General features: G+C 37.2%; 1 protein-coding gene across 3 annotated transcripts in view; it reads left to right on the forward strand.

The window, feature by feature from the left end:
• RPGRIP1L (RPGRIP1 like) overlaps nucleotides 1-24,833 on the forward strand; it is a 97,060-nt gene that overhangs the window by 39,792 nt on the left and 32,435 nt on the right. For 2 of the 3 annotated variants that reach the window (XM_043434802.1, XM_043434803.1), the window contains exons 14-22: nucleotides 182-299; nucleotides 7,838-8,290; nucleotides 10,964-11,115; nucleotides 14,100-14,478; nucleotides 19,063-19,253; nucleotides 19,405-19,485; nucleotides 20,944-21,045; nucleotides 21,868-22,030; nucleotides 23,227-23,300. In XM_043434802.1, the coding sequence (XP_043290737.1) occupies nucleotides 182-299; nucleotides 7,838-8,290; nucleotides 10,964-11,115; nucleotides 14,100-14,478; nucleotides 19,063-19,253; nucleotides 19,405-19,485; nucleotides 20,944-21,045; nucleotides 21,868-22,030; nucleotides 23,227-23,300 (1,713 nt within the window). Of the gene's footprint in view, nucleotides 1-181; nucleotides 300-7,837; nucleotides 8,291-10,963; nucleotides 11,116-14,099; nucleotides 14,479-19,062; nucleotides 19,254-19,404; nucleotides 19,486-20,943; nucleotides 21,046-21,867; nucleotides 22,031-23,226; nucleotides 23,301-24,833 lie in introns of those variants that run through there. The other variant, XM_043434804.1, reaches the window with a different exon arrangement.

The following is a 24,833-nucleotide window of genomic DNA, read 5'->3' on the forward strand; positions in this document are numbered from 1 at the left end:
TTAATGAACATTGTCAAGCATAATTTTCTCAACTGTAAGCTCTTTGAAGTCAAGAAACAGTGGTGTACAGCTCCCAGTATCCCCAGCATCCAAAAACTGCTTGAATCATAGTTGCTTTAAAAAATTTTTTTAAATGGAACAGATCCTAAGTAATGAAGCTTGTTATCTGTATTTTATTTAGATGGAAGTTGAGGCAGTGACCCAGAAGATGGAAAATCTGCAGCAAGATTATGAACTTAAAGTGGAACAGTATGTTCATCTTCTTGATATCAGAGCTGCACGCATCCAGAAACTAGAAGGTACAACATGCACAGTTCTTTGTCCATGGTAACTAGAGGAATGGATTTTTACAACAGTTGAAAATGTCATCCAAGTGTACACTCAGATTTCTTTTTGCTCTTTTCTTTCCTCCAATTTATTAACGATAATAGTAATTTACCAGAAAGGCTGATTTTATCTGATACTTCTCTACTCAAGAATTCCCTACTGCTTTTTTAATTTGGTGTCACAGGCAAGATTTCAGAGTACTTCATAAAGGAGCACAGACTAAATTTAAGCACCTCATTTCTAATTTCTCATGCCTCTCAGCCAAACAAGTGTGCTGCTTGCTCTCGGTCAGATTCATCTCACTCTGTCCAACCACCAGGGCTTTGTCTGCTCCACCTGAACCTCCTTTCTTCTCTGACTCCAAGATGTAACCCTTCCCCACTTCGAAATCTAACGGCATGCCCGTGTTAGGAAGCTGGCTCCCATTACTTCTAGCCACTCCTCTCCTTGAAATGCCCCCACAGTGGTTTCCAGACTTTAGCAAGTAAGAAAATTACATGGGGAATTTGTTTCATAGGTAGCTTCCTGGGTCCTACTCCTAGAGATCCTGGAGCCTGTGATTCTGTATGTTTAGAAATAATTCCAAGCAATTCAGATACAGGGGTAAGACTATACTTTGAAAAAGACTGCCTTAGAACTTACCACTTTTACTCACACATACTCAAGGGACATGGGTTTGGGTGGACTCTGGGAGTTGGTGATGGACAGGGAGGCCTGGCGTGCTGCAGTTCATGGGGTCGCAAAGAGTCAGACACGACTGAACAACTGAACTGAACTGTACTTAAAAGGGGAGATTGTATTATGTCAGTGTTCTTCACCATTGCAGCTTTGCATATTCTCTATGACTACAGTATATAAATTCTCCAATGATACTTTCTTTCATGTTCTCTGCCATGCAGCACTTAAACTCGGTGATCTATGCCAGCAGTAATTTTGCACTCTTAAAGATCACTGAGAACCCAAAAAGGCACGAGTTTATATGGGTTATACTTAAGATATTTATCATATTAGAAATTAAAAATGAGAAATTTTAAAAATATTTGTCATGCTTAAATAATAATAATAAACCCATTACATATTTAACATAAATTACAGTATTTATTTTTTAAAAGCTGCATTTTTCATACCAAAAAAACAGTGAGACGAGTGACACTGTTTTAAACTTTTTAAATTGTTTAGCATTTTTGCATGTCTTTTTAGTGTCTGTCTTAATAGAAAACAGCTGGGTTTTTATATCTGCTTCTGCAGTCAATCAGTTATGATATCACACATCCTGTAGATTCTGGGAAACCCTATTATACATTTGTAAGAGAATAAGAATGAGAAAGGCAAATAACATCTTAGTATTATTTTAAAAATAGTTTTAACCTCACAGACCTCCAGAACAGCCTCAGGAACCCTCAAGGGTTCCCAGACCACACTCTGAGAATCACTGCTCTAAGAAGAAGAATTCAATAAATAATCTATCTGACTGAACAGGGTTTCTGAAAGTCAAAGAGCATGTGTTCCTTTTATTTCAATAAAAATTTGCTTAATGAAATTTTCATGAGTAACAAGAAGGTCACATAGTTTGAGATTTTCATTCCTTTCAAGTGTCACTAAGTCTTTAGCAATATATTTTGTTTCCTAAATTCATTGATGATGCTCCTATTCCTAACATATCGTAAGCAAAGTGCTAGGCAGTGAGAATACAAATAGGAAAAAAGCTCAAACTCGCAAGATGTCAACAAGTAAGTAGGCACACTTTACCGTGAAGAGTGTGAAGTTAGGAAAATGAAAAAGCTACCTAGGAAACATTGAGGAGAGAATGCCTGTTTATATCTGAAGATTCAGAGACGACTCCTTACAGTGGGCTTGGAGTCTTTAATAATGACAGAATTCACCACTAAATAAAAACAGTGAAAGTCATTCCAGGCAGTAGATGAGGCAGGTAAAAAAGCCCTAAATGTGAAGCACCACCATTGATTTAAGAAATTGCGTATGATTTCATCAGTTTGGAACTCAGGATTGATAAAGGAGGAAAACCTGGAGACAAAGCTGAAAAGAACCAAATGCTGAAGGCTGTTTGCCACCTGAATGAGTTTGAACCTTATTAACCTAGAGAAGCACCAAGGAATCTTTGGGGTAGGAAGTAGTACACAAAACCACATTTTGGAGACTATGCTATAGGTATTGGGAAGAATGAGTAAAATTTGAAGGAATGAAGAAGTTTGGGCTCCATTAGTAATCTAGGTAATAAACACTCTGGGTGTAAGTAAGGTAGCATCAGTGGAGATGGAGAAGACATGGACAGATTTGCTGAAGACTTAGGAAATGTTTTTGAATATCAGTGACCCTACAGATGTGGGGAGCCCAAAGACAAAGAGCAACCTAGGGTGACTCCGTGGTATCTAGCTTAGGCAGCTGGGTGTAGGCTAACAACATTCACTTGGACTTCAAAGTCCAGAAGGAACTAGAAGAGAATATGAGTCATTCTCCTTTAGGTATATTAAATTTGATGTGCCTAGAGAGTATCTAGATAGAGGGCTTGGCAAGCCACTTAATGTGTGAGTCTGTTATTTAGGAAAGAATTCTGAATTAAAAATAGAAATATTGAGTCTTCAGTATATTGATAGTAACCGAAGTCATAAAAGGGGATGGGATTACTAATTATTAGAGAGATGCAAATAAAAACTACAATGAGGTACCACCTCACACAAGTCAAAAGAGCCATCATTGAAAAGTCTACAAATAACAGGACTTCCCTGGTCCAGTGGTTAAGACTCTGTGCTCCCAATGCAGGGGGCCCAGGTTCAATCCCTGGTCAAGGAACTAGATCCCACATGCTACAACTGAAGATCTGCATGCCACAACTAAAAGCTCATGCAGACAAATAAATTTAAAAAAATTGTTAAGTCTACAAATAAAAATATTGGAGAGGGTGTTGAGTAAAGGGAATCCTCCCACACTATTGGTGGGAATAAAAATTGGTGCATCCACTATGGAAAATAGTATGAAGGTTCCTCAGGAAACTAAAAACAGAATTACCGTATGATCCAGCAGTCGCACTCCTGGGCATAAACACAGACTAAATTATGATTCAAAAAGATATATGCACCCCTATGTTCACAGTATTACTGTTCACAATGGCCAAGACATGGGAATAACCTAAACGTCCATCAGCAGAGGAACAGATAAAGAAGATGTAGCACATAGATAACAATGGTATACTTCCCGGTCATAAATGGGCAAAATAATGCCTTTCGCAGCATCATGGATACAGCTAGAAATTATCATACTAAATGAACTAAGAGAGAGAACGAGAAACACCATACAGTATCACTTATATGTGAAACTAAAACATGACACAGTAAACCTGTCTACAGAACAGAATCACAGATGCAGAGAGCAGACTTGCAGTGGCCGGGGCGGGGTTGGGGGGGAGAAGGACGGACCATGAGGTTGGGGTTCGTAGATGCAAGCTGTTACATTTAGGATGAAAACCCAACAAGGTCCTGCTGTATACACAGGGAACTGTATCCAGTCTCCTGGGATAAACCGTAGAGAAAATGTATATTTGTGTATACCTGAGTCACTTTGCTGTACAGCAGAAGTTAGCACAAGATTGTAAGTCAACAATATTTCAATGATTTAATTAAAAACTAAAAAGGGATACAATTACTCATGAAACATAGACTAAAAAACGGATAAAAGTAGAAGCCTAGCAAACCAGCAGAGAAACCCTTAAGGACTGAGAAGAGTGGTAGGAGGAGAAGCAGGGCAGATGACGACATGGAATCCCACAAAAGTTCACAGAAGAGGATGTGGTCTTCATTGTCAATTAAGCAAGGAAATCAAGTAACTCAGCAGTGGCCACAGGGCTGGAAAAGATCAGTTTTCATTCCACTCCCAAAGTAATGCAGGACCAAAGTCCATTCACTCTAGAAATCAATTGGTTATTGGTGACTTTTTCTGGAGTAGTTACATAAGAAAAGTAAAGCAGATGCTTTTCGAAGGAGATGGAAGAATGTCTGTTACATGAAGAATAGGAGACACAAGTAGACATTACTCCTTAGAAGTTTGGATGTACCTGGGGGAAGACGTGTATTTAGAAAGAGACATATCTTTTTATTTTTTTATTGAAGTGTAGTTGATTTGCAGTATATTCGTTTCAGATGTACAGCATAATGATTCAATATTTTTGTAAATTATGCTTCATTATAAGATATTACGAGACAATGGCTATAATTCACTGTGCTATACAGTATACCCTTGTTGCTTATCTATTTCATACATGGTAGTATGTATCTGCTAATTCCAGACTCCCTAGTTTGTCCCTCCTCTTCCTTCTTGCCTTCGGTAACCACAGGCTTGTTTCTGTATCTGTGAGGTCTGCTTCTGCTTTACATATACATGAATTTGTATCATTTTTAGGTTCCACATACAAGTGATGTCATACACTATTTGTCTTTCTCTGATTTATTTCACTACGTATAATATTCTCTAGGTCCATCCACCTTGCTGCAAATATCAGAATTTCATTCTTTTTATGGCTGAGTAATATTCCCTTATATATATATATGTATATGTGTGTGTGTGTGTATATATAACATCTTCTTTATCTGTTCATCTGTTGATGGGCACTTAGGTCCTTCCAGGTCTTGGCTGTTGTAAATAGTGCTACTATGAACATTGATTGAATCAGAGAGAAAACAAAGGAATTCCAGAACACCATCTACTTCTGCTTCATTGACTGTGCTAAAGCCTTTGTGTGGATCACAACAAACTCTGGAAAATTCTTAGAGATAGGAATACCAGACCACCTTACCTGCCTCCTGAAAAACCTGTTTGCAAGTCAAGAAGCAACAGTTAGAACTGGACATGGAACAGCAGACTGGTTCAAAATTGGGAAAGGAGTACATCAAGGCTGTATATTGTCACCCTGCTTATTTAACTTATATACAGAGTACATCATGCGAAATGCCAGGCTAGATGGATCACAAGCTGGAATCAAGACTGTCAGGAGAAATATCAACAACCTCAGTTAAGAAGATGATAACGGTCTAATGGCAGAAAGTAAAGAGGAGCTAAAGAGCCTCTTGATGAGGGTTAAAGAGGAGAGTGAAAAAGCTGGCTTAAAACTCAACAGAAGAACTAAAATCATGGCATCTGACCCCATCACATCATGGTGGCAGATAGAAGGGAGAAAAGTGGAAGAAGTGATAGATGTTATTTTCTTGGGCTCCAAAATCACTGTGACTGCAGCCATGAAATTAAAAGACACTTGCTCCTTGGAAGAAAAGCTATAACAAACCTAGATGGTGTATTAAAAAACAGAGACATCACTTTGCCAACAAACGTCTGTATAGTCAAAGCTGTGGTTTTTCCAGTAGTCACGTATGAATGTGAGATGAGAGTTGGACCATAAAGAAGACTGAGCATCAAAAACTTGATGCTTTCAAATGGTGATATTGGAGAAGACTCTTGAGAGTCCCTTGGACTGCAAGGAGCTCAAACCAGTCAATTAGAAAGGAAATTAACCCTGAATATTCATTGGAAGGACTGATGCTGAAGCTGAAGCTTCAATACTTTGGCCACCTGATGGGACGAGCCAACTCACTGGAAAAGACCCTCATCCCTCATGCTGGGAAAGATTGACAACAAAAGGAGAAGGGGGCAGCAGAGGATGAGATGATTAGATAGCATTACCGACTCAATGGACATGAATTTAACCAAACTCAGGGAGATAGTGAAGAACAAGGTAGCCTGGCATGCTACAGTTCATGGGGTTGCAAGGAGTCAGACACAACTTAGCAGCTGAACAACAACATGAACATTGGGGTGCATGTATTATCTTTTTCAGTTTGTGTTTTTGGTTTTTTCTGGATATGTACCCAGGAATGGAATTGCTGGATTATATGGTAGTTTTTATTTAATTTTTTGAGGAACCTCCATACTACTTACCATAGTGGTTGTACTAGTTTATATTCCCACCAACAGCATACAAGTGTTTCCTTTTCTCCACACCCTCACCAGCATTTGTTATTTGTACACTTTTTCATGATAGCCATTCTGACAGGTGTGAGGTGATATCTCATTGTGGTTTTTACTTGCATTTCTCTAAAAATTAGCAGTTTTGAGTATCTTTTCATGTGCCTGTCAGCCATCTGTATGTCTTCTTTGGTGAACTATCTATCAGGTCTTCTGCCATTTTTAATGAAGTTTTTTGGGTTTTTTTTCATATTGGGTTTCATTTTTTCATATTATGTATTTGGGGTGTTAGCCCATTGCAGGTCACATCATTTGTAAATATTTTCCTGCATTCAGTAGATTATCTTTTTGTTTTGTCAGTAGTTTCCTTTGCTGTCCAAAAGCTTTTAAGTTTAATTAGATCCAGTTTATTTGGTTTTGTTTTTATTTCTTTTGCCTTAGGAGACAGATCCAGAAGACATATTGCTATAACTAACTTGGGTCAAAGACTTCTCTCCTGGGAGTTTTATGGTTTCGGGTTTTACACATATCTTTAAACCGTTTTGAATTTATTTTTGTATATGATGTGAGGGAATGTTCTAATCGAGACAGATATATATATTTTTAAGAGCAACTTTATAGAATTATAATGAATATACTTTTATTTTTTCCCCAGCATAATGGTTTTATTATGAAAAAAAATTTTAATTCATTATGGGAAAGTTCAAACATATATGAGTGGAAATAATTGTATGGTAAACTCTGATGTACCTATCACATAATCAATCAGTTCATGGCCAATCTTTTTTCATCTGTATCCCCAACTCCCTTCTATCTTACCCATATCCTTTTGAAACAAATCTCAGATACCACATCATCTCATCAATAAATATTTCAGGATGCATCTAACTGAGGTCTTAAAAAATAACAATACAATTATACCTAAAAATGAACAATATTTATTTACTATCATAAAATTTCTAATCAGTATTTAAATTTCCGATCATACCACAACTTTTAGAAGTTTTCATCTCTTTGGATGAACATACTTTAAATTGCACATATTTAAAGTGCACCGTTTGGGAGTTTGGCCTATATATACATCTGTGAAACTATCACCATAATCAAGATAATAAACATATCCATCATCCCCAAAGGTAGAAAATATATATTTGGATAAACTGACAAGTAGGTAGCAGTGGAAAGAGAAATTGATTTTAAAGGAGAGAAGATAATAGAGCCAAACCAAAGGAGCAAGTGGAATCTAAATATTTACCTCAGTTATTCATTCAACAGCCTTTTTTTTTTTTTTCCTTTTTCTTTCTCCTTTTCCCTGGTATATCCTGTATTACCACTTAAGTTGTCATTTTTTAACTAATGATGTCAAAATAAATGATAGATTTCTTTAAAACACAGTATCAATTACAGGAAAAGTGTAGCTGTAGAATTTGATTGGGACTATACACCAAAAGCCCTCAGATTTCCTACCACTTCATATGTATCTTTGTATCTTTATATGTCAACACCTTAAAACCTCTAAACTGTGTGTCTTCTCTTGCAGCCCAATTAAAGGATATTGCCTACGGCACCAAGCAGTACAAATTTAAGCCAGAAATCATGCCAGGTGACTCAGCTGATGACTTGGATGAAACCATTCACTTAGAACGAGGCGAAAACCTGTTTGAAATCCATGTCAACAAAGTAACCTTTTCTTCCGAAGTTTTACAGGCATCTGGGGATAAAGAGCCTGTCACCTTCTGTACCTACGCTTTCTATGATTTCGAACTACAGACAACTCCCATAGTACGGGGCCTTCACCCAGAATATAACTTTACTTCTCAATACCTCGTTCATGTTAATGACTTATTCTTACAATACATTCAGAAAAATACTGTCACTCTTGAGGTCCACCAGGCTTACAGCACAGATTATGAAACAATTGCAGCTTGTCAGCTGAGATTCCATGAAATTCTAGAAAAAAGCGGTCGAATATTTTGCACAGCAAGTTTGGTTGGTGAGTACAGTCTTACAGACTGGCTGTTTGAATCCCTGATTGGTTTCTATATCAATAAGGCATTTCACGTTAGTATCTTCTCTCACAAATTCAAGGTGCCTTTAGGTAAGGACAGTTTTCTCTGATTCAGCTGCCCACTGTTGATTGCACTCTTAAATGTCATTGATAATATCAGTACAATGGCTGTTAATTTTTTAAAGCTTCTTAGTACAAATGTTTATTTGCCATGTTGATATCTTTGTTTGATTAAACATGAATTATAGTATGTTGATCAAATATTTTTTAAAGAGCGTGTCGTTATCACTGTTACTAAGCACTGGGAATACTGTGATCGGTGATAAATAAGACAGTTGAAGCCCCTGCCCTCCTGTAGCTTACCTTCTAGAGGGGAAGACGGGCCATAAAACTATACACCTATCCTTAGATATGAAGAAAGATGATCGGGGCAAGAGGCTAAAGAGAGAGAAGGTTGCTTATTGAGATAAGGACTTCCCTACAGGATGACAGTGATAAAGAGACCTGAATAAAGATCCATATCAGCCATGGGGCAGCTTAAGCCCATGCACCACGACTAGAGAGCCCATGTGCTGCAACTAGGGCCCACAGCCAAATAAATAAATACTTTTTAAAAATATTTTTTAAAAGAAAGCTGCATGTCAGGATCCAGGGGAGGATTGTTTCAGGCAGAGGAAACAGCAAGTACAAAGGCCTGAGGGAAAAACAAACCTGACCAATTGGAGGAACATCGAGGAGGCCTATGACTAGAGCAGAGCTGACATTAAAGCAATGGGCAGGGATCAGATCATGCTGCAGAGCTTTGTGGGTCATGTTTGGACTTTTTTTTTTCTTTGAGTGATGCAAGTCATTGGATAGTTTTGAGAAGGTGAGTTACAAGATCACACATAGTTTCTTGCTGTTTTTTGTTTGTTCGTTTGGTTGTACTGGGTCTTCATTGCTGCAGTCTGGCTTTCTCTGGTTGCAGCAAGTGGGGGCTACTCTCTAGTTGCAGGTGGCTTTTCTTGTTGCGGAGCAAAGGCTCAAAGGCTTCAGTAATTACAGCACTCGGGCTCAGTAGTTGCAGCTAACGGGCTCAGTAGGTCTGGTACATGGGCTTAGTTGCTCCACAGCATGTGGAATCTTCCCGGAGCAGGGATCGAATCCATGTCCTGTGCATTGGCAGGTGGATTCTTATCCACTGCACCACCAGGGAAGTCCGACACACATAGATATTAGAAGAACCATGCTGGGTGCTGTGGGAAGAATAGTCTATACAGGCCAAGAGGGGAAACAGGACCATTTTCAGGCTATTGCATTAATCTGTGGAAAGAAGATGGTGCCTTGGATTAAGATGGTAGTGAAAGTAGTGATAAGAAGTAGTCATATTCAGTGTAGGTTTGATTAACTCTTCTTTAAAAACTTGTTCATCAACTGAATGTAGAGAAACAAGAGAAACAGACAAGGTGAGAGTTTTGGTGTGAACAACCAGGAGAAGGACGAGGCCATTTGTTGAAATAGGTCAGGGAGAGGAACAAATTTGAGGAAGAAAACTTAAGATGTGTCTGAACAAGATTGACCTGCCTGTTATACAGCCAAGTGGAAATGTCACATAAGCAGTGGATATAATAGTCTGAAGGTCAGGGATAGAAAAGTGGGATTCATTAGCATACAGAATACATTTTAAGCCTTGGACCCAGATAATTTCACATAAAGAGTAACTGTACATAAAGAAGAGAAAAGGACCAAAGATTGAGCCTTGGGAAACTCTAAAATTTAGTATTCGGGAAGAAGAGGAAGAGCCAGCAAAATGAAACTGAGGAGTCACCAGTGAAGAGGGAGATAAACCGAGAGTATACAGGATCCCAGAGGCCAAGTGAAGAAGCTTTCTCGAGAAAGAAAGAAGGTGACTTAGGTTCTGGGGAGGGATTTTATTTTATTGATTGCATAGATAGTATATTCACATGGTTCAAAAAATCCTGCCCTCAAAAACTTAGCGTGGCAGAGAAGTAAACTGGTGAAGTGACAGTTACCAAAGCAGTCAGTACCCTAATGAGGACATAGTCCTCAATTCCTGCAAAGGAAGCAGGGAGCCATAGAGGAAGTCATCACAGAGGAAGAGAGATAAAGAGCCGCAGAGTTGTGAGAAGGACTGAAGATGTGCAGGGCAGACATGCAAGGGTGTTCTATGTACAGTATAGATTTGGCAATAGGTATGGTGTTTTCCCCTGTACTTACGGTACAGTAGAAAAATGAGGAAGGTGCCAAAGATTTCTTGAAATTTGAATTATAATGTGGAATATCACATTCATAGTTTTGAGGTTTCATATTGTATCTGTCAGACTGCATTGAGTGCAGCTTGTTAAAAAAAAAAAGAAAAAATAGCGTCAGAAAAAAATCTTTTTATGTGTTAGAAGGATTGAAATAGTGTGAACTGGACTACCTCAAACACAGTTTTTTAATAATATTTAACACACAGTGAAACTCATACTTGCAGAAGTAACTTATTCTCTTTTTCTCTGTTATTTGCCAGTCACACACCATCTGTGCAAGTCATATATTATTTTATTCAGTATAAAATTTATAGTTTTAATGCCTAATACCATTGATGTATGTTTTACTGGTATATATTTTGATTTATGGGGCCATTTTAACAGTGAATTATGTATCGGTTTGTAGGAACTAAAGGAGACATCTCCAATTTTGGCACAGTGGAATACTGGTTCCGATTAAGAGTTCCCATGGATCAAGCGATTCGGCTTTATCGAGAACGGGCAAAGGCTTTGGGATACATAACATCAAATTTTAAGGGGCCAGAGCAAATGCAATGGGTAAGCTTGTTTGACTTTACAACCCTTTTATGACACGGAAATTTTATAGTATTTCTTTGTATTACCATGCTTTAAACTGAAATCACTTTCTTTCACAGCCATCAAGTGGCTTTTTTTAAAACTTTTTATGTCGAAATAATCATAGACTTAACAGGAAGTAACAAAAATGTACAGAGGTCATGTGTAGCTTTCACCCTGCTTCTCCCAGTTGTAATATTTTATGTAACTATAGTATAGTATCAAAGCCAGGAAACTGACATTGGTACAGTACTATTAACTAGGCTAGTACTATTAACTAGGCTACAGACTTTACTCAGATTTTCTAAGATCTACATGCACTTACGTGTGTATGAGTGTACAGTGTTATTTGTGTATGTGTGTGTGTTGTTTGTGTAGGAAGAAGCAGAGTTCAGTGCAGTTTTATCATGTGTATATAATCATGTAACAGCCACCACAATCAAGATACAGAATTGATCTGTCACCCCAAAGGAACTCCCTTGCGCTATCCAGGACACTTTTGAAAAATAGAATTGCAATGCTAATATTACACATCAGCTGTAACTTTCATTACAATTTCTGCTGTTAAGGAAATGAATAGCTATTCTTGGAGTTTCAGTTATTCTTTTTTTCCAGCCGTTTCCAACTTCTTCCAAGCTGTTTCAGAAACCTGTAGCTTTCTGAAATGCAAAGTAGAATGTAAAATGAATATTCTTTTACTGAGAATTAGAGGTTTAAAAGCAATTCCTCAGAGTAGCATTTTCCAAACTGTGTTTCATGAAGTCTTAACAGTCTTATTTCCAGAAGAATTCCATGATCCAATAAATGCAGAAAAGACTGAATTGAGCAAAGTTAAATAAGATCCTTGACTTTAGGGCTTATTTTGAGATTTGAGTATAACTCGAATCTCAAGAGGAAGCATGAAGTATACACTTAAGTAACAAAGGGATAGAATATAGTAGAAATATTTTGGAATGTCTGTTCAAGGCACAATTCTCTTTTTTCATTTGGAACTGCCCTCTCTTCCAGTCCATGGGGCTGGGCCCCTGGTGGCCAGCTTTACATTTGATGACCCTGCTCTCTCCCACTCCACCCAATTATAATTAATGATTTAATAATAGCCACCTGCCTCCAACTGAGCCAATCAGATTCTGCTTTCTGAGATCAAGAGAAAGTAAGACTCCATGGCTGAAACGTGGGAAACTGGGAGCTATGGGGCAGCCATCTGCTACCATGTTAAACTGCAAAGGAAAGAAAATGTATCTAGAAGGAGAATAATGAGCAAGCATACAGAGAAAAATGAAGAACTAGATGGAGAGTAAATTCCTATAGTTTTACAGTCCCATTCCCTTCCTAAGACACAACCACATTTCTGCTACACAGTTCTGTGAAATAGCCCTATAGCCTTATATTAAAGGCTTCCAAGGTAGAGCAGTGATAAAGAAGCCACCTGCCAGTACAGCAGATGTTAGAGATGTGGATTCGATCCCTGGGTCGGGAAGATCCCCTGGAGGAGGAAATGGCAACCCACTCCAGTATTCTTCCCAGGAATATTCCATGGACAGAGGAGTCTGGTGGGCTACAGTCCATGGGGTTGCAAAAGAATCAGACATGACTGAGTGACTGTGCATGCTCTTATATTAAAGTCTTTTTTCATTGTATTTGCTTGGTGAAATCAGTTTTTATAGCTTTCAGTTAAAAGAACCATGATTAATATAATGTTGATTCCCAAACTTAAAGAATGGCACCCATTTCCCAGCGATCATCGTTCTGGATTAATGTTCTTCAGAGCACACCTTGAGAAATGTCATTATGAGAAAAGGAATTAGAAATAGTGAAACCACATGGTTTATTAATTTTTGTAATTTGAAGAGTTTTAGACTCCCAGTTTATGACTTGAATGAGCCATTTACTGGTGGAACTTCAGCTTTTGTGGGTAGGCTTGAGGGGAGAAGCAGAAAGGATACTTTGTAAACCATTCCACTCTGCCCTCTATAGCTAGATGCAAACTAGCCCTGGGAAAGCAGTACTGTGATTCCCTTCTCAGATTTCCCTTATCCATACCACCAGATGTCTCCACTAAGGAGATTATGACTTCAGTTCTGTTTTCTTTCTCTCATAAGCTTCTCTAGAATCAAAAGTTCCAGTTGTTCAATCCAGATTCAAAAATACAGTGAAAGAGGGGTCCCTGCATGGGAGGTGGAGAATTCTCTGACATTGCAACACTGCGTTGTTTTGTCCCAGATCACATCGGCTACTAAAGGCGTAGCAGCTCGTCAGGGCAGCTGTTCGCTAGAGTACTTGTGCGCCGATTGCCTGAGTCATGGTTCCGTAGAGGGCCATGGAGCAGTTTCCAACTCTCCCGGATAACTCCCTTAGCTCACTTCTCTTCCAAAAAGTCCCTCCAATCCAAGATTTTACCCCTCCAAAGTTTCTCTCTCACTCTGTTCCCTTGTTCCTTGGCCTCAGGTATCCGCGTCCCCAGATCCCATTGGTTCAGGATGAGGGCCAACCCAAATATAACAAAATCATCTCTCTGAGTGGGTACCATCAAGTTCATTAGTTCTCACTTAAGAATGTGATATGATCAGAATAACTGGAATGGTTGAAGGATTAGCTCTTAATAAAATTGTAAACTAGAGGACATTTATCTTTGAACCTATCTGCTCACTTTACCTGTTAAGCATTAAATAGAATTAAAAAACATCAGACTATTTTCGTGGCTTTATTTATTTTTGTTTGTTTTAACAGCAATCTCTACATGTATGCTCAGTCTTTTATAGTTTCTGTTAACAGTGTCTGTACACAGGTTCTAGAGAATATTGGTTTTGAATAAGTGTCAAGAGTCTTTTACTGAGAAATTCACTATGAGGTGAAAATCTGCAGTCTTTTGGTCCATTTACAAAATTATTGTGTTTGGGGGTTGGCAGCTGCTGTTTACTTTTCATTGTATTACTACTGTAATATAAATATGTATGTTTTTCCAGTTAAGTCATCAAGCACCCAAAACTGCTCAGCTCAGTTCTACTGATTCCACAGATGGCAACTTAAATGAACTTCATATTACAATAAGATGTTGCAACCACCTGCAGTCCCGAGCAAGCCACCTGCAGCCACACCCATATGTTGTGTACAAGTTTTTTGATTTTGCAGACCATGACACAGCCATCATTCCCAGTAGCAATGATCCACAATTTGATGATCATATGTGTTTCCCAGTGCCAATGAATATGGATTTGGATCGATACCTTAAGTCAGAGTCTCTGAGTTTTTATGTATTTGATGATAGTGATACCCAGGAGAGTATTTACATAGGAAAAGTCAATGTGCCTCTAATTTCATTGGCACATGACAGATGTATTTCAGGTAAGCGTATTTCTTGAATCCATGAGATTGTTTTTTAAAAAAAGACCTAAATTATTCCTCAGTGTTATTGATATGATCTATTTATAACTAATCTTTCTAGCCTTCTAAGATAATCTTAAACTTTGGACCCACAATATTATATTTTTGTAATCATTTTCTTAATAGTTATTCTAAGGATTACAGTATGCACCTCAGTGTGACACAAAGCACTTAAACTTAATGCTAATAACTTCCACTGAAATTTAGAAAAATCTGCCCCTATATAGTTCCATTCCTTCCCCCTTCCTTTATTACATTGTCATACATATATATATATATATATGGTATACCTATATGTGTTATAAACCCAACAGTACAATGTTAGTTATTGCTTTATATAACTTTATGGCCTTTAAGAGAAGGGAGAGTAGATATAGGAGACTTTTATATTAACTTATGTATTTAGCATCTCTGGTATTTATATCTTCATTTGGGTTTGAGTCATTTGAGTCATTGGGTCTGATGTCATTTTCTTACTCCAAATAGCTCTATTTCCTCTCCATCTTCTGTGTTAATTATTTCATATATTTTTTTATCTTTATGTATTATAAATCCAAGATTATAATTTTTTAATTATGCAATTGTTCTTTAAATCAGTTAAGAAATGAGGAAAAACGTATTTATACTTTTTCTAATTACCTATGTAATTACCTTTATTTACCTCTGTTTCTTCATATTGATGTGAGTTACCATCTGGTATTACTTCCTGTTAGCCTGAAGAAATTCTTCTAATTTGTCTTGTGAGTCAGGTCTGCTGGCAGTGAATTCACTTAAGCATTGTTATCTGGCAGTGTCTTTATATGTAGCTTTTATTTTCTGAAGGATAGTCTTGCTGGATATCATATTCTTAGTTGTCAGGTTTAGTTTATTTAAGCACTTTTGTATATCAGACAGTTGATTCTGGCATTCATTGTTTCTGATGAAAAATCATCAGTTAATCTTGTTATGTTCCCTAATACATGATACAGTTTTCAAGATTTTCTTTGGGAGTGGGGGAGGTCGTTCAACAATACCACTATCATGTGTTTAGTTGTGGATCCTTTTGTGCTTTTTCTACTTACAATTTGTTGAGCTTCTTTATGTATAGGGTACTATTAGGTATCAAATTTGGGGAGTTTTCTGCCCCTATTTCTTCAGTTATTTTTTTCTGCCCTTTCTTCCACTTCTTAGGTTCCTGTTACACATATGTTCATATGTTTAATGGTGTCCTACAGATATCTGAGGCTCTGTTCATTTTTCTTCATTTTTTTTTCTTTTCAGCTTGGACAATCACTATTTTTTTTTTTTTTTTTTTTTTTATTAGTTGGAGGCTAATTACTTCACAACATTTCAGTGGGTTTTGTCATACATTGATATGAATCAGCCATAGATTTACACGTATTCCCCATCCCGATCCCCCCTCCCACCTCCCTCTCCACCCGATTCCTCTGGGTCTTCCCAGTGCACCAGGCCGGAGCACTTGTCTCATGCATCCCACCTGGGCTGGTGATCTGTTTCACCATAGATAGTATACATGCTGTTCTTTTGAAATATCCCACCCTCACATTCTCCCACAGAGTTCAAAAGTCTGTTCTGTATTTCTGTGTCTCTTTTTCTGTTTTGCATAGGGTTATCGTTACCATCTTTCTAAATTCCATATATATGTGTTAGTATGCTGTAATGTTCTTTATCTTTCTGGCTTACTTCACTCTGTATAAGGGGCTCCAGTTTCATCCATCTCATTAGGACTGTTTCAAATGAATTCTTTTTAACGGCTGAGTAATATTCCATGGTGTATATGTACCACAGCTTCCTTATCCATTCATCTGCTGATGGGCATCTAGGTTGCTTCCATGTCCTGGCTATTATAAACAGTGCTGCGATGAACATTGGGGTGCACGTGTCTCTTTCAGATCTGGTTTCCTCAGTGTGTATGCCCAGAAGTGGGATTGCTGGGTCATATGGCGGACAATCACTATTGATTAGTCTTCAAGTTCATTGAATCTTCTGCCAGCTCATATCTCCTACTAAGCCCCTCTATTGAATTTTTTCATTTCAGTAATTATACTTTTCAACTCCAGAACTCCTTTTTAGTTCTGTCTCTTTTTATTGAGATATGGTTGATGTATAATATGTTACAGGTATACAACATAGTGATTTGTCATTTGTAAGGGTTATACTCCATTTATAGTTATAAAATATTGGCTATATTCCATATTTTATAATATATTCTAGTTCTCTTTTTATAATTTCTCTCTCTTTATTATGTTCTCTGTTTTATAATTCATTGTCATCGACTTTCCTTTAATTCTTTATTTTTTTTTGGCTCTTTGAACATATTTACAATAGCTGCTCTGAGGTCTTTGTCTGCTGAGTCTCACATCTGGATGCCCTGAGAAAGCATCTCTGGGTGACACTCTATCTGTGTATGTAGCACATTCTCCTTCCTGTTTCTTTGCGTAGCTCATGATTTTTTTTGCTGTTGTTTAAATTTGGACATTCAGGACACCATATTTTAGCATCCATAGATTCTAACCCTCCCAGGATTTCTGTTGCTGTTATTGTTTGTTTGGTGACTTGGCCTGTACCATTTCTGTAGTTTTGTTTCCCTTGCTATAGCCACTGATGTCTCTGCTAAGTTTTTGTCTTAATTTTAAGCCTGAACATAGTTTAGTGGTCAGCCTATGGTTGTTGAAAGTTGTGTTCAAACACCTTGAGCTGTCAGGCTTCCACCCTTTGCCTATGGGTCAATGTATGGCTTAGGTAATGCATTCAATGTTTAGATAGTCTATAAGTCTCACATTCAGCCAGGGACAAGTAGCTTCTTGTTGTTCAGTAGCTAAGTCATGTCCGACTCTTTGTGACCCTGTGAACTGCAGCATGCCAGGCTTCCCTGTCCTTCACCATCTCCCAGAGTTTGCTCAAACTCATGTCCATTGAGTGGTCAAATATTGGAGCTTCAGCCTCAACATCAGCCCTTCCAGTGAATATTCAGGGTTGATTTCCTTTAGGATCAACTGATTTGATCTCCTAGTTGTCCAAGGGACTCTCAACAGTCTTCTCCAGCACCACAGTTCAAAAGCGTCAGTTCTTCCGTGCTCAGTCTTCTTTATGGTCCAATTCTCACATCCCTACAGGACTACTAGAAAAACCATAGCTTTGACTATATGGACCTTTGTTGGTAAAGTGATGTCTCTGCTTTTTAATATACTGTCTAGGTTTGTCAGGTAGCTCTCATAGCTTAGTTGATGAATCTGCCTGCAATGCAGGAGGCCCAGGTTCGATTCCTGGGTTGGGAAAATCCCCTGGAGAAGGAAATAGCAACCCACTCGAGTATTCTTGCCTGGAGAATCCATGGACAGAGGAGCCTGGCAGGCTGCAGTCCATGGGGTCACAAGAGTCAGGCACGACTTAGCAACTAAACCACTAGGTTCATCATAACTTTTCTTCCAAGGAGCAAGTGTCTTTTAATTTTGTGACTGCAGTCATCATCCACAGTGATAAGTCTGTCATTGTTTCCCTTTTTTCCCCATCTATTTGCCAAGTAGCTTACTAGAGCCTTTTCTGACTCCTATTGTTCTTACTGAGGTTCAGTAGATTTTCTTGAACAAGTGCTTGTTAATTTGTTGTATACCTTTGATCAATTTCTGGAGTTCTTAAATGAATATTTTTTATCATTTTATGCAGTATTACCATTGCTTTTTGTGGAAAATATTTACTGATCTCTTCACTCAACCATTCCGTATGTCTCACCTGTGCCTATAATAGAAGTTTCTCACCTCCCTGTATTCCTTTTTTTCTACCTAAAGTCTAGAGTTGTTTAGTTTTTCCTAGCCAGCCATTAGAAGAAGTGTCAAACACTTGAGAACCAAGTAAACAAAAGTTATGCTTGCAATATAGAGTTTTTTTCCAAGTCAGGGATTTTCATATTGAAAACTCTAGTATAACGATTAAAATGTGTGACTCAGTATTACATATTCAGCTAGGTGATACTTTATGTTTTGGGTGGTTTGTTTATTTTCTAGACATTTTTTGTGTGCTACTATTAATTTGGAATGATTTAACAGATCCCAGTAAAATATATTTAAAATTATAATAGAATAATGTAGTAATATAAGGACTCCTTAGGATATATACATTATTATGTATTATATATAGATAAATTTTGAAGTTTTAATGTATTTTTCTACAGAGACACAAGAATATCAAGTCAAAATGAAGGTTCTTATTTGAGTTATAACCCACATAATATCTTGGAAGAAGACTAAAAATTCTGAAGAATCTCTGAATTTAATTTCAATGAATTAAAATATTTATAAGTCAATTTTCTCCTCTTTGAATCAGTATTATCTGTGAGGTCTTAACTTTTAAAAGCAGTGTGCTTGAGAAATGAACCTGTCATAGATCCTTTTGTCTTATTTTATTCTCTTAAGCCATTTGAGTTGTGAGTAAAAGCTAAGTTTATTTTTAAAGTTGTGGGTAGTTTCTTTTTGCTGTTCTTTAATTCTTATGGTAATAAAACTTCCCTCTAGCATTAATTACAATTATATTTTTGTAATTTGACAGGAATATTTGAGTTAACAGATGATAAAAAGCATCCTGCCGGAACCATTCATGTTATATTGAAATGGAAATTTGCTTACCTTCCACCAAGTGGTTCTATAACTACTGAAGACTTAGGAAATGTCATACACAAAGAAGAGTCAGAGGTTGTTCAAAGACTACCTCCAACATCCTCTGTTAGTGCACCTATTGTAGTGAGTAACAGTGACTTTGAATTTCCTATAAAATTATTATTATTCCTACATAATTATTATTATTATTCCTTAATAAATAGCCACATAAAAGAGAAAAGAAATCTGAAAAGTATGTTCATTATGCTCAGTTTGACATGTTGGTTTATCTTAGGCACCAACACCTAAACCAAGACGTTTAACACCTAAAGATAAGAAGGTATCTTTTATGGATATCACACCACATCAGCATTATGTAAGTAGTAAACATTCAAAATACTGCTTCCCCCCACCCTTGTCCCACATAACAAATATTTGAAATAAATGAGTAGTATACCCTACCTGATTAAATGGAAACAGGTAAATAAAACACTTCTTCTTCCTTTATAATTTTACCTTTGTAATTGGCACTGGGTGTAAATGTTAAACAATCTTACTCTTGATCTGAATCTTCCGTTGGCCCCATGTCTCTCTCCAGATATCACCCCCAGTCCTCTTTCCCCACTTACCATAAAGCAAAACAGAACAAAACTCTTCAAAAAGTTGTCTTAGTTCTGTCTCCCTTTCCTCAAACTGTTCCTTGCTCACACTAGTAAAGCTTTTCATCATTAAAGTCACTCTTGCTCAGGCCACAGTGACTCTCACTTTGCTATATCCAGTGATCAGTTCTCTGTCCCTGTCTTATCTCCCAGTAACTTTTGGCACAGTGGAACACTTGCTCCTTTCTCTCTTGGCCTCTGGGATAGCACACTTTCCTATTTTTCCTCCAGCTTAACTTATTCTTCTCATTCACCTAGACCCCTTCTCTTCTCAGTCTGCATCTAGGTAAAGAGACCTTATCCAAAGAAAACCAAAGGCATGAACAAACATAACAAAACAGAAACATAGTCACAGATAGTCACAGAAACAAAGAACAAGTGTAGTTGCTAAGGGGTTGAGGGGAAGAAAAAAGTAGACAAAAGAGATTAGGAGATACAAAGCCCAATTGTAAAATGGATGGGTCATGGATATGAAATGTTCAATTTGGGGAACACAGTCAGTAACTGTGTAGTATCTTTGTATGCTGACACAGCCTAACCACTGTGCTTATTGTAGTGATCATTTTGAAATGTATAGAAATATCAGATCACTGTGTCATTTAACAGAAAACTAACACAGTGTTACAGGTCGGTTATACTTCAAACCACATACATACACTACCATGTGTTAAATAGAGAGCCAGTGGGAAGCCGCTGCGTGGGCACTGGGTATTCAACCCGGTGCGCTGAGAAAACCGTGAGGGGGTGCGACGGGGCAGGGGTTGGCGGGAAGGTTCAGGATGGAGGGGACACGTGTGTGCTTGTGGCTGATTCACACTGTTGTATGGCAAAAGCCAGCACAATATTATAAAGCAGTTATCCTCCAATTAAAAATAAATTTTAAAAAGCTCATAGGAAAAAAGATCAGATTTCTGGTTACCAGGAGCAGGGGATGGGGGAAGGGAGAATTGGATGAATGTGGTCAAAAGTACAAACTTCCAGTTGTAAAGTGTAAATAAGTATTAGAGATGTAATGTCCAACATGATAAATATAATTAATACTGCTATATGTTATATATAAAAATTGTTAAGAGAGTAAATGCTAAGTGTGTGTGTATGTGTGTGTGAAAAAGTCTTAGGATGATTTAGGATTTAATACAAAATAACATATATGCACATTTTCACATTAATATAAGGAGACCTCTACTCTTCCTGAAGATAGGAAGGAAATTTCACCAGAAGTGGAACTTATACCAGAGAGAGAAATTGATATGCCAACTGTTTCACATATTCCCGAGGTATGTGTTTATGTTAAAATTATCTTGAAAGGTTTCTTTTTTAAATACTTTGTCTTTGCTTTGACATGGATCATTGGGACTTCCCTGGTGGTCCAGTGGTTAAGAATCCCCCTGCCAATACAGGGGATACAGGTTCAGTCCCTAGTCCAGGAGGGCAACTGAGATCGTGAGCTGCAACTTTTTTTTTCCCATTTATTTTTATTAGTTGGAGGCTAATTACTTTACAGTATTGTAGTGGTTTTTGCCATACATTGACATGAAGAGCCGCAACTTCTGAAGCCTGCACGCTGTAGAGCCTGTGGTCTGCAACAAGAGAAGCCACTGCAACCAGAAGCCTACACACCACAACTAGAGAGTAGCCTCCACTTGCCACAACTAGAGAAAGCCCACGCGCAGCAGCGGAGAGCCCCGTGCACTGCAGTGAAGACCCAGTGCAGCCAAAAACGAAAAAAAAATTTTTTTTTAAGAAATCATATCACTGATCCCATTCTATATGACTTCCGTGGAACAGAAAGGTCCAACATGTTACCAGTGTAATAGTTATAATTATGCAGAGATTAGTAGGTAGTAAATACACATACAAATTAAAGTATAATGTAAAATTCATTTTGAGATTAATGCTTCTGAATATTTAGTTTGTAATCAGATTTTAATTTATCTGCGTATTTTCATTTGTGCAGCTTAAGTGATTATTTTCTCATGAATCAAATATAAAGTGCATGTCAGTATATTTACTTGCTTTATTATCATTCAAGGGCTTCAGCAAGAATACTATAAATGTGACATAAGCAATAATATATCACTGTGCTTTTGCTTCTTCAGGTTCCTCAGGAAAGCAGTGTAGATGAGGTAAAAGAGAATACTGAGAAAATGCAGCAAGGAAAAGATGACGATGTGACTTTACTGTCTGAGGGTCAACTTGCAGAACGAAGTTTGACTTCTTCTGAAGATGAAACAGAAATAACTGAAGAACTGGAACCAGAAGGTGACTTCCTTTTTTAAATTACCATTATTTCCCTGACTCTGCTTTGTTTAATCTGTTCACGCCTCATGGAACATCATCATTTAATCATGAGTCTACTTCATGATAGCTGTTTCTTGACAGGAGTGATGGGGTGTAGTTCAATCTCGTCAGGTGTGGTCAGGTGGAATTGTTGCATATCTTATTTCAGACTCAGTGCAACACAACGGAACACAAGTACTGTTGCTGACCATGTGCCAAACTTATATTTTAAATTACTTTATATTCTCTTTGGGTTCAGTACTATTAGCTGGGTTATTCTAGAGGACTTGATTTTTTAAAAATGGAGAAAGAAAAGCAACTTACATACAACATGATTTCACTTATATAAACATCTAGAAAAGGCAAACTAATCTATTGTGACAAAACATTTAAGTGGTTGCCTAGGGAAGGACGAATGGAAATAGAAAGATGCAGGAGGAAAAACTTTACAGGGGGCATGAGGAAATATTGGGGGTGATAGACATGTTCACTATCTTAATTATGGTGATGGTTTCACAGAATTATTTATTTGTCAAAATACATATTTCCAAAATGTAAATACAAATTTTGCACACAAATTTGTGTGGTTTATTATATGTCAACTTTACTGCAATAAAAACTGTAAAACTTTTAAAAATATTTTTAAATAGTAGGAATAACTTGATTTTTTACACAATAGTATAGGTTAGGCTGTTGGAAAATATGATTATCATGTCCTTTTAAAATTTTTTATTTTAATTTTATACTTGAACAAGCAATATTTTTATTTCCTTTTCTCTTTTCTAAAATGTAGTTCAGTTCAGTTGCTCAGTTGTGTCCGACTCTTTCCGACCCCATGGACTGCAGCATACCAGGCTTCCCTGTCCTTCACCATCTCCTGGAGCTTGCTCAAACTCATGTCCATCAAGTTGATGGTCCCATCCAACCCTCTCATCCTCTGTCGTCCCCTTCTCCCCCTGCCTTCAGTGTTTCCCAGCATCAGGGTCTTTTCCAGTGAGTCAGTACTAAAATGTAATGTAAATCTAATTATCTTCAGTGCTAAAAAAATTCAGACATTATTTATCATATTTTTCTTTTATGGTTATCCTTTTAACGTATGCTTATTTCTCTCTATTTCACAGGGTACAAATGTAATTGGTTTAACAGATTTAAACCAACAAAATTTTATTTCTTAACAGATGAAGAAGACAGATCAGCTTCTGACAGTGATGAGTGCATTATTCCAGGTCCTATCTCCAAGAATATCAAACAGGTCAGTAACCTGATATCAACCAAAAATGTTCTGAAATAAAGCTGCTTTTCATTCATAGTTTATAAATCTTTATATATGAAAATCTTAAGGAAGAATATTTCTGGAAAAAATTTAATGTATTATCATAATCTTATCCAAGTAATCATCTAGTATAAGAAAATTGTATTTATACTTTCATTATGTAATGGGCCATAACATATAAGTGTTAGTTTTGCTTACATGTTTTAGAGTACCTAACATCTGTAGCTTCAGTAGTTACTTGTTCAAATCAGTTGACTCCTCTGACTCCTTTGCAGAACCGTTACACAAAGATAGATTAAATCAAATCTGAATTTTAAAGAATTTCCAAAATGAGAGATTACCTTTAAAACTATAATAAGTTACATATGTAAATTCATAAACTGTTCATATCTAAATATGTCATGATAAACTGTTAAAGTTATTTCATTCTGTCCAAAAATTAAACTTTCTTAGAAGGTAATTTCATATACGTATACCTTGCTTGTTTTGTAGCACACTGCTGAAAAGTAGTATACATGTAAATTGAAATGTTGAAAAGAAAGTTATACTTTACTTTACATTGGAAGTATCCCACTTACCAGAGCATTTTTCATTGTCAGGGGAGAAAAAAGGTTTTATAAAGTAAACGTAAGTAAAGTGGTAGCTTTTTTATTCATCCAAGTTAATTTTCCTGAAATGATTAATTGTATTCTTTTATTTTTTTAAGAATTGCAATACTTATTTCAACTCTTAAAAATCTCACATTTTTAGCTTAATCTCTCTACTGAACAAGCTCATAGAACAGAACATTTCAGATGTCACAGGTGCCTCCATAAAATAGAGAAATCCATTGTTTCTGTGATTGAGAAATACAAACAGATGATTGATAAATACATCATCTGTTCAAAGTTTTATTATCATTGTTATATGATTGTTAATTATAATAATATCATTTAATGTATGATGTACTGATGTATGGAATTCTCCAGTATTCTTGCCTGGAGAATTTCATGGACAGAGGAGCCTGGCGGGCTACAGTCCATGGGGCCACAAAGAGTCAAACATGACTGAGCCAGTAACACTTTCACTTTCACCCACATTAGGGTTTTCCAGATGGCACAGTGATTAAGAATCTGCCTGCCAGTGCAGGAGACATGGGTTCCATTCCTGAATCAGAACATCCTCTGGAGTAGGAAATGGCAACCTGCTCCAGTATTCTTGTCTGGAAAATTCCACGGACAGAGGAACCTGGCAGGGGTCCATGGGCTCTCAGAGTCCGACACAACTGAGCACACACTCATGTAATCCGCTTGACTCAGTCTGCCAGCTCAAATGTTAAATCTCATCCAGAGACACCTTAATAGACTTACCCAGAATAATGTTTGACCAAACAGTTGTATACCTCATGGCCCAGTCAACTTGACATACAAAGTTAACCATCACATCATTTTACTAAGAACACTCCATTTAAGAGTTGTAAGCCTGCAAGTTTGATTCAGATATTTCTTTCTCCCATGCTTCACATTTCTTTCT

This window comes from Cervus canadensis, chromosome 18, assembly GCF_019320065.1.
Source record: "Cervus canadensis isolate Bull #8, Minnesota chromosome 18, ASM1932006v1, whole genome shotgun sequence".
NCBI lineage: Eukaryota > Metazoa > Chordata > Mammalia > Artiodactyla > Cervidae > Cervus > Cervus canadensis.